Source organism: Nilaparvata lugens, chromosome X (genome assembly GCF_014356525.2).
Source record: "Nilaparvata lugens isolate BPH chromosome X, ASM1435652v1, whole genome shotgun sequence".
In the NCBI taxonomy this organism is placed as follows: domain Eukaryota; kingdom Metazoa; phylum Arthropoda; class Insecta; order Hemiptera; family Delphacidae; genus Nilaparvata; species Nilaparvata lugens.
In genome coordinates, this window is record NC_052518.1 from 5,869,602 (window position 1) to 5,884,570 (window position 14,969).

Genomic DNA, 14,969 nt, shown 5'->3' on the forward strand with positions numbered 1-14,969 from the left:
CATAGACATTAAATGGTGAAAGGGTTTATAGTTTCTTCATATAGAGTGGTGCAGAGGAAACATATGTTTTTCAAACCGCTAGCACTCGGCGACGGGAGGGGATAATGACCTGGAACAAATGTTGGCAGACGGTCCATAGTATGCCATTTCAGTCGCTATGGAGCATTGCAATGTACAACATCGTGTTCTCTGTCGAGCAGTTTTTTTAGAAGCAATGAATCTATAGTCACAGTACAACGTCTTTTCCGTCAATATTTTATAGTTGGACGTCGAGGTGCAGAGTGTCTGATCGAAATACTGTGATGGAAAATAGACCACCTGGTATTTCCCTTTCAGTTAGTACTCCGGAAAATGTGGATCAAGTCAGAATATTGACGGAAAAGATGTTGTTGCACTGTGACTACAGATTCATTGCTTCTAAAAAACTGCTCGACAGAGAACACACGATGTTGTGCATTCCAACGCTCCATAGTGACTGAAATGGCATAGTATGGGCCATCTGTCAACATTTGTTCCAGGTCAATACCCCCTCCCGTCACTGAGTAACGGGTTTCCTCTGCACCTCCCTCCTGTAGAATAATCATACTAAAATAATCTGCCCTTATACATACACCAAAGTTTACTACATTAGTAGAATATTCTATTGAGTAATGTAAAGGTTTGGTAGACTACAGAGTTTCAGACTAAACGAAGCAAAACATTGGAAAGAATATGAGTATACCTGGAGGGAGCTGGGCTGGTACTTGTGATACTCAGTGTTGGCTCGGAGATCTTCAATGTCAATGTTGGGTAGGCCGGAAATGAGCAATTCAAGTTCCTGTTCGTTGAAAATACTTATCAGTCGGTTGGGAATGATGTCGTAAAATCCTTCGAGGAAAGCATCCAGTCTGAAGCAAAGCGAAATATTACATTTATTCAATACATCTTATCCATTGCACACAATAAACCCTACAATTTCAAACATAAAATAGAAATTACTCCAAATAAGACCCAATGAAAACATACATTATGAAGCCTGTGCATAAAATACACCCCAACATGAAACCTGTTTTTGTTTTTTTATTGGAAATTTATTTTTGATTGTGATTTTTTGTATTTTGATTTCTTTTATGTATATTGTGTTGAATTGAATTAAATTATTGATTGATTATTCAAAGAGAACTTGATCATTTTAATTGTGTGTGTGTAATCAGTAGCCCTAAAAACAGAGGTGAAAATTATTTAAATGTGATTGATTTGTATGAATTTTAATGGTGGAGTTCACAACAATGCTATTTGCATTTATGATATTTTCACTTTGAGCAGTAAAGCACAATGAAGGTCCGAGCAATAAAAAATATCAAATAATAAATGGAGAATACATACATAATTAAATCATTATTACTTGAACAAATAATTTAATAATTGAAAGGATAAGACGTTGATGTTGTCAATACCACTATATTTATTCAAAAATCAATTCATTTTACAAAATCAGATTTCATTGTAACACCTACCACATCTTCAGCTGAACTTATGTTCCATTTCAGGTGAAGCAGGTTACCATGAAACCTGGTTCTGTAATTTGAATTGATTTGAATAAAAATGCAGTGGTATTGACAACATCAACGTATTATTCTTTCAATTATGGAGAAATACTACAACATCTCATACCATACAATCATGATTAATCTATCAATTTGATAGAGAAATATTTGAAAACATTCAAGTGTTTTGGATGTCTTGAGATGTGTACAGATTTACGCGCCGCAAACAAGCGTAGTTCACTTTTCATCAGCTGATTATACCTGTATTTGTACAGATACATATATAAAAATAGATATAGAATGCTGATTAAAAGTGAATTGCTCGTGTTCGCGGCGCGTAAATCTGTACGCACCTTAACAAATAATATTCTTATTAAAACAAGACATGTAGGAACGTATTAAGAAACTGGAATTAAATAGAACTACAATAATTAAAATAAAGATTTGAATAACTCACTGCTTGCGGATGGCTCCAGTCATTTTCATTTGACAAACCAGATGTATGTACTCGAGTTTGTTCTCTTCAGTGACGGGTATTTTTTGTCCATCTGGTTTCAGTTCCCTCACCTCAGTCACTCCAAGTTCTTGCACCTAAATTCAAATTCATATCTTATTTATTCCAATTCACAATCGCAAGAAATGAGATGACAAAAAGACACAGCTCAGCAAGATGAATAATTAATAAGATATGAATCAAGTAATAAATTATACAATTGACAATAATGGTTGAATCACCTTCAACAAAAACAACCAATTGAGAACAATCAAAACCAAATTACTAATATAGCTTTTATGACAGTTATCAAAGACATATTATTAATTTGGGGAGCATCAAGTTATTATTGATAGTTGTATATATATATATATATATATATATATATATATATATATATATATATATATATATATATATATATATATATATATATATATATATATATATATATATATATATATATATATATATATATATATATATATATATATATATATATATATATATATATATATATATATATATATATATATATATATATATATATATATATATATATATATATATATATATATATATATATATATATATATATATATATATATATATATATATATATATATATATATATATATATATATATATATATATATATATATATATATATATATATATATATATATATATATATATATATATATATATATATATATATATATATATATATATATATATATATATATATATATATATATATATATATATATATATATATATATATATATGTGCGTAATGGCCTGTCTATCGCATCGCTCCTACTAGTCTATGCATTCAAATTATGTATTTCAGGAACGCTATCTTATGTATTTTCGGTCGCTGAACACGATTTTTCAACTCTCAAGCCTTAATAATTGATAATTCTCATCATAATATACTAATTATGGTCAAAATTACAAACTTCATCTCATTATCATTATTTATGATTACATTGTAATGATAAACCATCCTGTTAGGAATCCTATATGTGTTTCTCAATCGATAAAAAACTGATATTCCATTAAGAGAGAATAATTATTCGATTTAGTTCAATGATCACTTTGGAATTGCGAAAGTCAAGTAATGGAGTAAGTTAAACAAATAATATAGGCTACCCCATATAGAGCACCGTGTAACAGGAGTAAAATATTTTCTTAATATAAATTTACAGTTGAAACACAAATAATGCCAATTACTCCCATGTTATATGACTAAATATTTGATTACAAAGGAAATACAACTCTAAAGCTGAGTTTACACCAAAGTTATTAAGGAGATGTTAATATAACTTAATCTTTATAGATTCTATTAGATTGAACATAACTTATCATACATATGATAGACATATGTGTTTGCCAAGTTCCGTTCAATCTAATAGAATCTATAAAGATTAAGTTATTAACATTTTGTTACGTGTAAACGCAGCTTTATCAACTGATTTCTGTAACTTATATCTACTCATCTGGCTGAGTTTGACTGATTGTCTTGGGGTGGTACTTGAATGAAAGTGGAATGAGAGATATCTTTGTTGAATTTGAAATATTTGGAGAGAATACTGTTGGAAATCTATTGAGGGGAGATCAGTATAATTAAGGTGTGAGAGCAAGCAATCAATTCAATGAAACAACTACAAGGACTCATGAACGGTTCAAATATGAGAGATTGTCAAAGTATATTTGAAAGAAGTCAGGAGCTATTTGTAGAGTTTTTTTAGAATCAAAATCAATGACTACTTGAAATATTTATGACTGATTATTGTAACATAGTTTAAATTATCTTAAATTGTATTCATGCTCATAAGGATGGACTCTGGTATTGCACATAGAAACTGTTCGAGAAAAGATCCCATAATTTTTTCATTCAATCACACAAACTATGTTATAAAGTCTGTGTCATATCTAGAAAATATAAAAAATACCCATAGAAGTGAAAAATAATTTCCAATAAGAAAACATTAACTCTATACAGTCAATACATTGACTCTCTGTCAAATGAAACCTTGAAAATTTAATAAATGTGACAACCGATCATGCTTTAGAGCAAACCCTCATTAGATCATCCAAAACTGAGTGATTGGAATAGCTAGTTCTTCAAAGGCTTTCCTAAAATGGCTGCTACTACATTAATAAATCTTCCATCAAAGATATTCTGTTCAAGTATGTTGACATCATTATGGATATCACTGGAGACTGTGAAGAAAGTCATCTAATGAAGTAAAACAAGAATAATGAGAGATGAGAATGATTTCCAGAAGCATAATCTTCTCAAGAGAACATAACATTTTTCTTCAAGACTCTGATGGACAACAGAATCTGCATAATGTTATCAATGGTCTGGAAGCAAGTGAAGAAGTGTGTGATTCTCTTTTGAACGTATAGAAAGAAATAGTTATTCGGTCTCCAACGATTTTTATCTGAACATAGTTGTGGCAAATTGTAAAAGTGTATTCTCACCTATAAAAAGAAACAGAGTTCTTTCATTCTCCACGATGCAATCAAACAAAAATCCTAGTCTTAGTTAATTCTAGAACAAAAAGATCTGATCTCTGTATTTTTACTAGGTAGCTGTTTAAAGATAATTCAGCATTGAAGTTTTAGTGCAGCATGCATTTCTACAATAACCGCAATCTCTGTCAACATCTGATGGATATTTGAAAAAAAACTCTTAATCTCACTTGGCCCATGAAATTGTAAGTGAAACTAGTTGTGGATTTGACTAAATCCCTAAATATCGTTGACAAATTCGCATAATGATGACATGGCTCTCCTGAATTCAACTCCTACTTCACTTTTCAAAACTTCAATACGCTGCAAGATTATGGAAACTTTGTGATGAGAAGAGTTATGAAAATTCTCAATAAAGATGGAGTGATACAGGTGGACATAGCTTTTTATGTCTATGGTCTAAAATCAAACAAAGGTAGTGAACATATTAGAAGCAGCAGAGTAAAAGAATCACTCCAATAATATGCTCTCCAAACCATCGAGACTTGATTTCTAAATCTGTGGCAGAGATTTATTAATGTGACATGCAAGAATCTATAAAGGAATTATCCATACGTTAGCTACGTGCAGGAATACATACATTCATTCATTCATTTGTGGATAAAATTACAAATCATATAAATATGTTTGGGAAAGAATAGCAGGCATGGCCCAAAACTATTCGAATCCCAAATTTTGATACTGAATAACTTGTTACCATTTCAAAACAGTCTGAACGGGAATACCATAATGGATGAATCAATCAAAAGTTAGTGAAATATTATTATAATAATACTGTTAGAAATAATATGAATGAATATTTAAATTTTCATTTCATTTTGATTTGACACATATCTATTATTATATTGGATATAATTTCTCAAAAGTCCACGACAAACTGAAGATTCACGAAAGATTAACATTTTCATACTAAACATAATCATTATGATAATGAATGAATGATGAATTCCATTTCCACCATGAAGAACTAAGAAATTCCACAAATATTTCTTGGAAACTAACTGACCACTATATCAAGTAAGTGTGGCCAGTGTGCAATTAATAATATAATTTAGCCTGCAGCGCATCACAATAAATTAATTTGAAATAAAAACAATAGAACATAAACATATATAAATATTAACTTTATTCTATCCTAATATATTTCTTGAAACCCAAGTTTCGTTTATTTCAAACAGTCATTTCTTAGTTTCCTTGCAGAATGAGATGAAGTTTGTAATTTTGACCATAATTAGTATATTATGATGAGAATTATCAATTATTAAGGCTTGAGAGTTGAAAAATCGTGTTCAGCGACCGAAAATACATAAGATAGCGTTCCTGAAATACATAATTTGAATGCATAGACTAGTAGGAGCGATGCGATAGACAGGCCATTACGCGCATTAATCATGGGGGAGGACCGCGCCGCAGCGTAACAGTGCTACTTATCCCCCTCCCACCGCCGCATCTATGATCGTAACCCCCAAACTATATATATCATTGGATTCAGCAAGAAACGGCCTACAACGTTTATTGGGAGCCTTTTCCTCTAAGTCGGCTAATTACTTGAATATTCGAGAAATAACAAAAAGTCCATAATAAAAAATACATTTTTCGAGATATTTTATTTTTTTACGGAAAAACTATGCGGTTTATCGCAAAAAGTATAGGACCACATTGAAAGCCAGTTATGTGTACATAATATTGAGAAAAAATTAAAAGCTGTACTATGAATAGTAACTGCAGGACAGGCGATTTTATAAACGCGCGTTTTTTACAACTTACCCCCCTCCCCCCCAAGCTGTCGACCACCCTGGGACGTGACGACATCGAGTTTCATATTCACTAAAGACCCCCTAACAATAATCCGAAGTCAAATTCTCTGCCTCTCTCATGTATGCTCAATGTAAGCCAGCGCCTGGACTACTAACACTATTATATATTGTCTATAGTATAGACCTTTGAACCATATAATTGGCTTAACCGCAATGAATCAATGAAATCTCAGAAAAGAGTTTCATACCTCTGTGCTGAATGTCAAATCAGATCCAATGCTAGAGATATGGTTTTCCTTCAAGTAGGCGAGACTTTTGTAGAAAGTGAAATCCTCACTCTCCATATCCGTGTACTTGATCGGAATACCCAGAATGTGCTTGTAGAAGGAACGAGTAAAGTAGCAATCGAGAAGTTTGTTGTCATAGATTGCTTTTGCTGCAACGAAGAGAAAAATCCGTTGAGATTTGACAAATATTATGACGTATAAAGTTTGTTTGTTTGTTTTCAATAGCTTCCTACAGACTCTTATCAGAGTGTAGGAATTATCAAGAGTAATAATATTAATAACCGGCAATAAATTATTACCTTCAGAATAAAAGGCAAGTTTGAATGTACAAACATGATTTATTTGAGAAATCTATGACCTACAGCTAAGTGAGCGAGTTTTAAACTTTTGAATCATCTAATCAAGTATTTTGATAGGGCTACTTTAATGTCAATTATAGACAACTACTAGTACTTTTGTTAAATTTTTATACAAAACACTCTTTATGAATAATTATATTTAGCGGTACAAATTGAAATAATTTGCAGATTTATCTGTGTGAACATATGGATAAGCATATGATGAGCCGATTAAAATGACTTACCAATTACCCTTCCTACGAATTTAAAGTAGAGAAGATGGTTCGGGTTGTAGTGCGATGAGGTATTTATAGTGTACGTCACTTTGTCGCCCTCCGATGTAGTGAAAAGTGCATAATCCGAGTTGAAAATCTCCCTCGATATGATCATATACCATTCTCTTAACAGGCCTCCGGCGTCCTGCCCTTCTTCCCCTGAAATACCAATAATTATATTAATGTAGCAACAGTGGAACTCACAATTTTTTAGAGAATTTTGGAGCCCAAGGGAAGACAGAGTACAACTTGATAATAAATACTGAAATCAATACCTTGAGTGCCGTTTACACATCAGTCAAGTTTACTTGAATTCAAGTTTTGTTAAAAATGAATGTATTTTGCCAACTTCAATCCACAACACCAATGTAGACCCTTCTTCAAGTTTTGTAGATGTTGACTTTTGGATTCAACTTGAGATGATAAAAGCTTTACGATAAAATATATGTAATGATAAAGCTTTACATTGGTCAAGTTTCCTTGTCCTTTTTTAACGTTTGAGTTGGATGGGCGATTTTGAAAACTTGAAGTCAAGTTTACTTGAATTCAAATTCTCATAACCTCAAAAGTATATAAATGCGAATTGATACATCATACTTTTTCATGTAGTTGTTTTTTGTTTTATACATTCTACATTGACTGACAACTGTTAGGCCAGTTACAAACAGATAATTCGTTTATTTCACTGCATTTTTACAATTGGTAATACAAATACATACATTAAGCATAATGATTGAACATTACAATTGGTAACACAAATACACACCTTAAGCATAATGATTGAACATAGATAATAATATTAAGCATGCAACAGAAAAAACCACAGTGCATCCCTCTTTAGGCTAAACCTGTGTTGAGGGATGTCTCGCCCTCTAGTTGAGTCAACTTAATTATAATACAATAACAGATAGATTTTTGGACGTATGAGTTTTTGGCGTCCTTATACATTCTATTAGATTAAACAGATGAAGTTTGCCAAGTTCCGTTTAATGTGATAGAAATTATAAGGACGGAAAACTATTGTACGTCCAAAAATCGATGTGTTTGTAACCGGCCTAACAGTTGTCAGTCAATGTAGAATGTATAGAACAACTACATAAAAAAGTATGATGTAGAAGAAGAAAACTTTGACATTAATTTGATTTCTTAATTCACAATTATATACTTTTGAGGTTATGAAAATTTGAATTCAATTCAACTTGACTTCAAGTTTTCAAGATCGCCCATTCAACTCAAACGTCAAGAGGAATTTTGACCAATGTAAACGCAGCGTATTGGCCCAGTGATTGTGCCACCAAAACCAATAATTCAGTTTTATTGGACTGGCCAGTGCCAATTATCATAATTTCAAATCGATCCTACCTTCGAAGACGATGTAGAAGCGTTTCTTCCATTCTTCAGGAGTACAACTGTGCAATTCGTCGAAGGAGTCCTTGAAGATGGATGCCCTATTGACGTTCAAAACGAATTCTTCGCGACGAACCGCCTCGTCAACACGCTCCAGCTCACTGCGGAAGTAACGTCGTTTCACGTCAAAGTCCAACAAGCGGGCATGATTGACCAACACCGAGAAAGGCCCGTCCACAAGTGGCGTGCTGCTCTGGCGCAGAATCTGATTCAGCACTGTACGGTGCGTTTCTGCAAATCACCAGGCATTCACACAATTAATAATTATCTAAATAAATAGATAAATACTCATCATCTAGCATTCATACAATTTAATACTAATCTAAATATTGATGAAAGGTTTGTATAGTGAATATTGATGTTGTGGAACTTTTCCATAATTGAAGAGACTTGAAACGTTGTCACAAAATGCACTATCCAGTAACTCACAGCTGATGATGTGTGAGCACACACGAACGCATGCTCCTGTAGAATAATAACTTTTATTAAAATAAAGTGGATTTTTTTGACAACATTTCAAGTCTCTTCAATTATTGAAGAAAGGGATTGGCTTATACATAGAAGAGACACGAATAACGCATCATCACTTGAATGAACTGTTCAACTTGCAATTCAACAAAGGATGTGATCACATTGAATGCTTTCAACTGTATACTGTATATACTGTTGCCGAATCGGTGAAAAAATATAATTGAATACAAAGATAATCTCGATTATGAAACTGTATCAGGTATCCTCTATGGATAGCAGTGACAAGGCAGAGAATCGGCGACGCTGTTCTATTTTCTTCCACTGCCAATCCAATTTTCAAGCAATCACTTGAAGCTTTGAACTAACAGTTGTAAAATTGATTTTTTGCGAAATATTTTCAATCATAAATACCGGAATGATAGAAAAATGATTTCGAATGAAAAATATCTGGTGTGGAACACTCACACAACTTTCCTTGCTCATATTTGAAACTATGATCAGACTTCTGTATATGTGTATATATAATTGTTTTCAGAGTACTTTTTCTTTGTGTGAATTGTGAAATTCGATGATTTTTTTTAGTCGTCATTTTTTTAAAGTCGTCAGAACAGCTGTTCTACAAATGAAATATCTCAACTATGTGTTCCTTTTATGAACTGCGCTACCTACCTACCTCATGCACGAGAAGGAGGTTACTAAGTCCATTTCCCAAGGATGGGGTGGACCCCCCATTGGTTTCCCAGGAAGGAGACTTATGCCAGTTGATAGAGCTGATAAATAACTATACAGGGTATGAATTTGAAAAAAAATCGGTCAAGTTATTTTTGAGAAAATCATGAAAAACATGGTTTTTTAGCAATTATCCGCCATTTTTCTCAAGAATATTACGGTGCTCCTGCAATTCTCCCAGAAAAAAACTTATGTCATTTGATAAGGCTTATGGATAGCTATCCATGGTATAAATTTGAAGAAAATCGTTAGAGCCGTTTTCGAGAAAACCGTGAAAAACATGGTTTTTTAGTCATTATCCGCCATTTTTCTCAAGAATATTACGGAGCTCATGGAATTTTCTCAGAAATGAGACTCATGCCAGTTGATAGTGCTTATGAATATCTATCTATGGTATGAATTTGAAGAAAATCGTTGGAGCCGTTTTCGAGAAAACCGTGAAAAACATGGCTTTTTAGTCATTATCCGCCATTTTTCTCAAGAATATTACGGAGCTCCTGAAATTTTCCCAGAAATGAGACCCATGCCAGTTGATAGGGCTTATAAATAGCTATCCATGGTATAAATTTGAAAAAAATCGTTAGTGCCGTTTTCGAGAAAAACGTGAAAAACATGTTTTTTTAGTAATTATCCGCCATTTTCTCCGCCATCTTGAATTGAATTTTATTGAATTTCTTATTGTCGGATCCTCATGGTATAAGGACCTTAAGTTTAAAATTTCAAGTCAATCGGTTAATTAGGAATGGAGTTATCGTGTTCACAGACATACACACATACACACACACACACACACACACAGACCAACACCCAAAAATCATGTTTTTGGACTCAAGGGACCTTGAAACGTATAGAAAACATGAAATTGGGGTACCTTAAATTTTTTTGGAAAGCAATACTTTCCTTACCTATGGTAATAGGGCAAGGAAAGTAAAAAAAATTATGAAGTAAATTCACTAATGAATTTCAAGCAAGGAAAACTCTATACTGACTTCAGATATACAGTGATGTATTATATTCGGCCTATATTTGCATTAACACAAGTCCTTACTTCTATTTATATAGCTTTCATTGGATGTTTGAAATCATTATTACAAAGTAATTCATTTATGTATAGCATGTTGGCAACTTTTTAATAAATTGGTGATCTTTTCAGACAATATTCTAGTGTTCTATTAATGTAGACTGATTTATAAATTTAGTTACCGGCAAATTTGAGGAACTTGGATTGGGTAGTTTCGTGTTGTGATGATGGTTCACTCTCCAAGCCATCAGTAGGCAGAGGCGAGAGAGGGGGCGGAGCGGCCAACTCACTCGAGGGGCCAGCACCTCCCTGGCTGCTTGTGGCCTGGCTACTGCCCTGGTTGCTTGTGGCCTGGCTACTGCCCTGACTACAACTGCCTTGCTCGCTTCCTTTGCTGGGTACTGCAGCCTCTGCGCTGCTGGCGTGCACTATAAAGAACGCCTCGACGGCCGGCTGTAAACCAAACAACAAAATTAATTAGTCACAACACAATCAAAATGACAATACAATTAAACACCATTCATAAATTTACAAAATAAATAGTTAATAATATTGAAGCTTCAACAGCCAGCTGTAAACCAAACAACACAATCCAATCAAACACTAGAATACTGTCTAAAAATGTCAAGAATTTATTAAAAAATTGAATACGTTTCAACACCTATGGTGCCGTATCAAGTGTCAAAATTCAAATCTTTAAAATTGAAGAATAGTATTTATAGAGATTTAAAATACAACCAGGTGTCTTAACCTAAAATTTTGAGTTTTTTAATAAATTTGTGATATTTTTAAACAATATTCTAGTGTTTCATCATATATGAATATCACTACATCTCACCAAAAACAGTATCTAATCTAGGCCTCAAGTACTGTAGGCCAAAATGCAATATTTTAATTATGCCTACACTCAAGAGCTAGGTTAACATATAGTTTAAACCATTATTCGGATACCGGCATGCATCAATTAGTCTGGACAATCGGTGCTCTATTGTATTTTATTGTTAGATAAATACTTTATCTACACAAATAAGATAAATCGATTCAGACTCTTCTTCGCACATAGGCACCATAGCCCATGTAAAGAATATTATTTATCTGTATTTTCATTATTATTATTATTCAAACATGTTTGTATCATCATTTAAGAGGAAATAAATGAATTTGAAATACAGACCTGCAAAACGAGACAGGCGTGAGTGTCTTGAGTCTTGTCAAGTTGACACAAACAGTCACTGAGCGAAGTCCACAGATCATCCAGCTTTAGCATTTGGCTGAGAGGTGTAGGAGTATTCCTCCTTCTCTCTCTGCCAGCTCCTTGGCCATCTTCATCAGCTTGCCTGTCATTGCTTCTCGCCTCTTCCTGCAGGAATAACTCCTCATCCTCCTCTTCTTCCTCATCCTCCTCTTCTTCCTCTTCCTCATCATCATCTACAACAACAAATCAGATTTATTTATTCAATGATTCAGAGTTACACACAACTTTCAGAACAGTACCACCATATAGCATGTGAAGATATAGGGCGGCGTTTATATTCCAAATTTCACAGTTAACTCAAGCTGGTAATTCAAGTAGTTATTTTGTGACGCTGGTAGTCTCTTATACTGTGCCGTTCTTACAGTTCTCTCAATCGGCCAAAATAGTTGTAATAGACATTTCTCGACAGTAATCGGCTTGGCTTAACAGTGAAATTTGCAACATTAACTACCTATATCATGGGATATCTTTTTATGTTATCTTTGCTCTATGGTATCACAGGCTTGTAGGCCCAAAACGGTTCCAATTCTAATTTATAGTCCAACAGTCCGAATGTATGTATAGTGAGGTGAGGTCCACCTTATAATGACAGTGGATGAAGACAGCGCTGCCTTCATTAATTATATTTCTACATTGTTGAAAACGGATTTGGCAACGTTGCGGAGCTAGAAAAGGATAGTGCTATCGGTTTTGTCGAATAATAGACAAGAATAGCAACACACCAATATTATAACGTGGATCTCACTATAGGTTGGTTATGTGTGTCACTTGCACGTCATCCAATTCCACACTTCAATTTACAATTTACAACAACCAAAAATGATTTATTTATTCACTCAAAATTCATACACAACACATTACATTCATCTGCATTGAATATTCTATTCAGAGATGTATTTATTTATTTATTTATCCATAAAGTTCCAAGAGGTACTTTCAATATTGGAAAGAGGAACCAGGTGAACGCTTCAATATTCTTCTCCCGAATTGCAGCTGTATCTTACCATTTTCTTCGTCGTCTTTTTTTGCATTTCTTGTTTCAAAAGCGCGAGTTGAACTTCTGATTTGGACAATGACTTTCAAAAGACGCAACATGGAGGCTTGGCTGGATGTTTTTGAGATCAAAGGTCCCATTGCAGACAGTTGAAGATCGAGACCGGTCTTCACCCTCTTTGGAGCGGACACCACTACTGTATCATTCGTAAACCTGAATCAAACAAAACAATACAATTTAATAATAAATACATAGAAAAACACACATACACACGTTTTTTCTTTAGTAACCGATCCTACGTTTTCTAGTCCAAAGAGTTCATCATATAATTTATTTATTTTACAAGTTTACGAAGACTACAGGCAAAGCCCAAAACAGTCTTCATTGATATCAACCACTTAATTAAATCTAATTCATAGCGATAAATAATTGGAGTTGAAGTTAATTGTACTAAATAATACAAAAAGAACACAGTATATATAATGTTTTACAGAAAGAATAAACTATAATGAAACTTAGTATCAGATAAGCAGTAATATGAAATTATTCAGTATCCTAAGCAAGTTTAATCTTTCATGAAATGTTTCATCTTATTTGTGATAATAGAATAAGACTTTAATTGCATTTCTAAAAAGTTGTAATATCCCACCTTAAAAGGCCCCTACGAACCTGAATATAAAATAAAACTCTCCGTTCCAAAGGAACGAAAAAGGCTACAGAAATCAAAATTGAAAATAGCAAAACTGAGAAATTGAAAGAAAATCCTCATTTAAGGATTCAAAGTGTTTCGGATGTTGGAATGAATCCTGGATTCATATTATTATATATTCAAGCTGATCTCCTTATTCATTAGCATTTGAATAAATGCAATATCTCAGTAATTTCCATCTGTGAAATTTTAATTTTTACAAGAAAAAAATTATTGTGATTGAACTTATAAATATTACCGACTCCTCAAGAATCCTTTTCCGACGGTCTTGGTTTCATCATTCTTTTCTTCGTTCTCCGCCTTGCTGGCTTTCCGGTAGGCGATCACTTCTTTCATCAACGTCTTTATTTCTTCGTTGAGTTTCTGTGCCAAACTATTGCAACTGTTAAGCAACATGTTTTGAATCTGCCAACACAATTCAATAACCCAAATTTATTATTTACTTAGCGGTAAATATATCTGATCCTCTGGTATGAGAGCATACACATTCGTAAATGAATACAGTAGTTATTTTAGAGGAAGAACAACATGGAAGATATATGGTAGAGTGGAACCTCTAGAACACAACTAGTTTCAACTCTTCGAGAGCCATTTTCAAGTGTAAATAAAATAAATAACATTGTTTAATTATTACAATTGTTAAAATTAAATAACTTTGTAGTGTTGAAATAAACTGAGGGGATTTTTATAATTATTATTTAATTTGAACTATGTATATCTTCCGGACGATGAGTTTTATTCATTCATCTGGTTGAACATCTCATTATTGGGATGAAAAAACAGGAGTAAGCCCAAAAATTCTCTTCCAGAATTGTGTTTATTGATCAGTCCAAAATGGTGTTATTCATTCAAAGTGCATCACATTTCAATAAAAAAGCCATATAACAACGAATAAACACTTGAAAATATTGGAAAACTTCAACAATTTTGCTACAAATTTATTTACATATTTACAATGATTCACTACTGTACATAATTTTAATGTGATAATTCTTGACCGATATGGCAGTTTGGAAAACTTTTATTTTTATTCATTCATTCTTCAAGTACATGATAGGGAGAGAAAAATGAAGGTAACCTTTTGTGCTATTCCTCTCGAAATAAGTCAAGTCTTGTAGTTGTTCACTTGACAACATTTTCAGTCGTTAACTATTGTCTGAAAGT

General features: G+C 33.0%; 1 protein-coding gene across 1 annotated transcript in view; it reads right to left on the reverse strand.

Moving 5' to 3' along the window:
• LOC120354370 (E3 ubiquitin-protein ligase HUWE1-like) overlaps positions 1-14,969 on the reverse strand; it is a 62,059-nt gene that overhangs the window by 6,036 nt on the left and 41,054 nt on the right. Inside the window, exons 27-35 of the mRNA XM_039441423.1 lie at positions 14,044-14,210; positions 13,107-13,309; positions 12,022-12,275; positions 11,030-11,300; positions 8,582-8,857; positions 7,190-7,378; positions 6,568-6,755; positions 1,984-2,117; positions 722-887 (exon numbers count right to left, since the gene is read on the reverse strand). Of these exons, the coding sequence (XP_039297357.1) occupies positions 722-887; positions 1,984-2,117; positions 6,568-6,755; positions 7,190-7,378; positions 8,582-8,857; positions 11,030-11,300; positions 12,022-12,275; positions 13,107-13,309; positions 14,044-14,210 (1,848 nt within the window). The remainder of the gene's footprint in view (positions 1-721; positions 888-1,983; positions 2,118-6,567; positions 6,756-7,189; positions 7,379-8,581; positions 8,858-11,029; positions 11,301-12,021; positions 12,276-13,106; positions 13,310-14,043; positions 14,211-14,969) is intronic.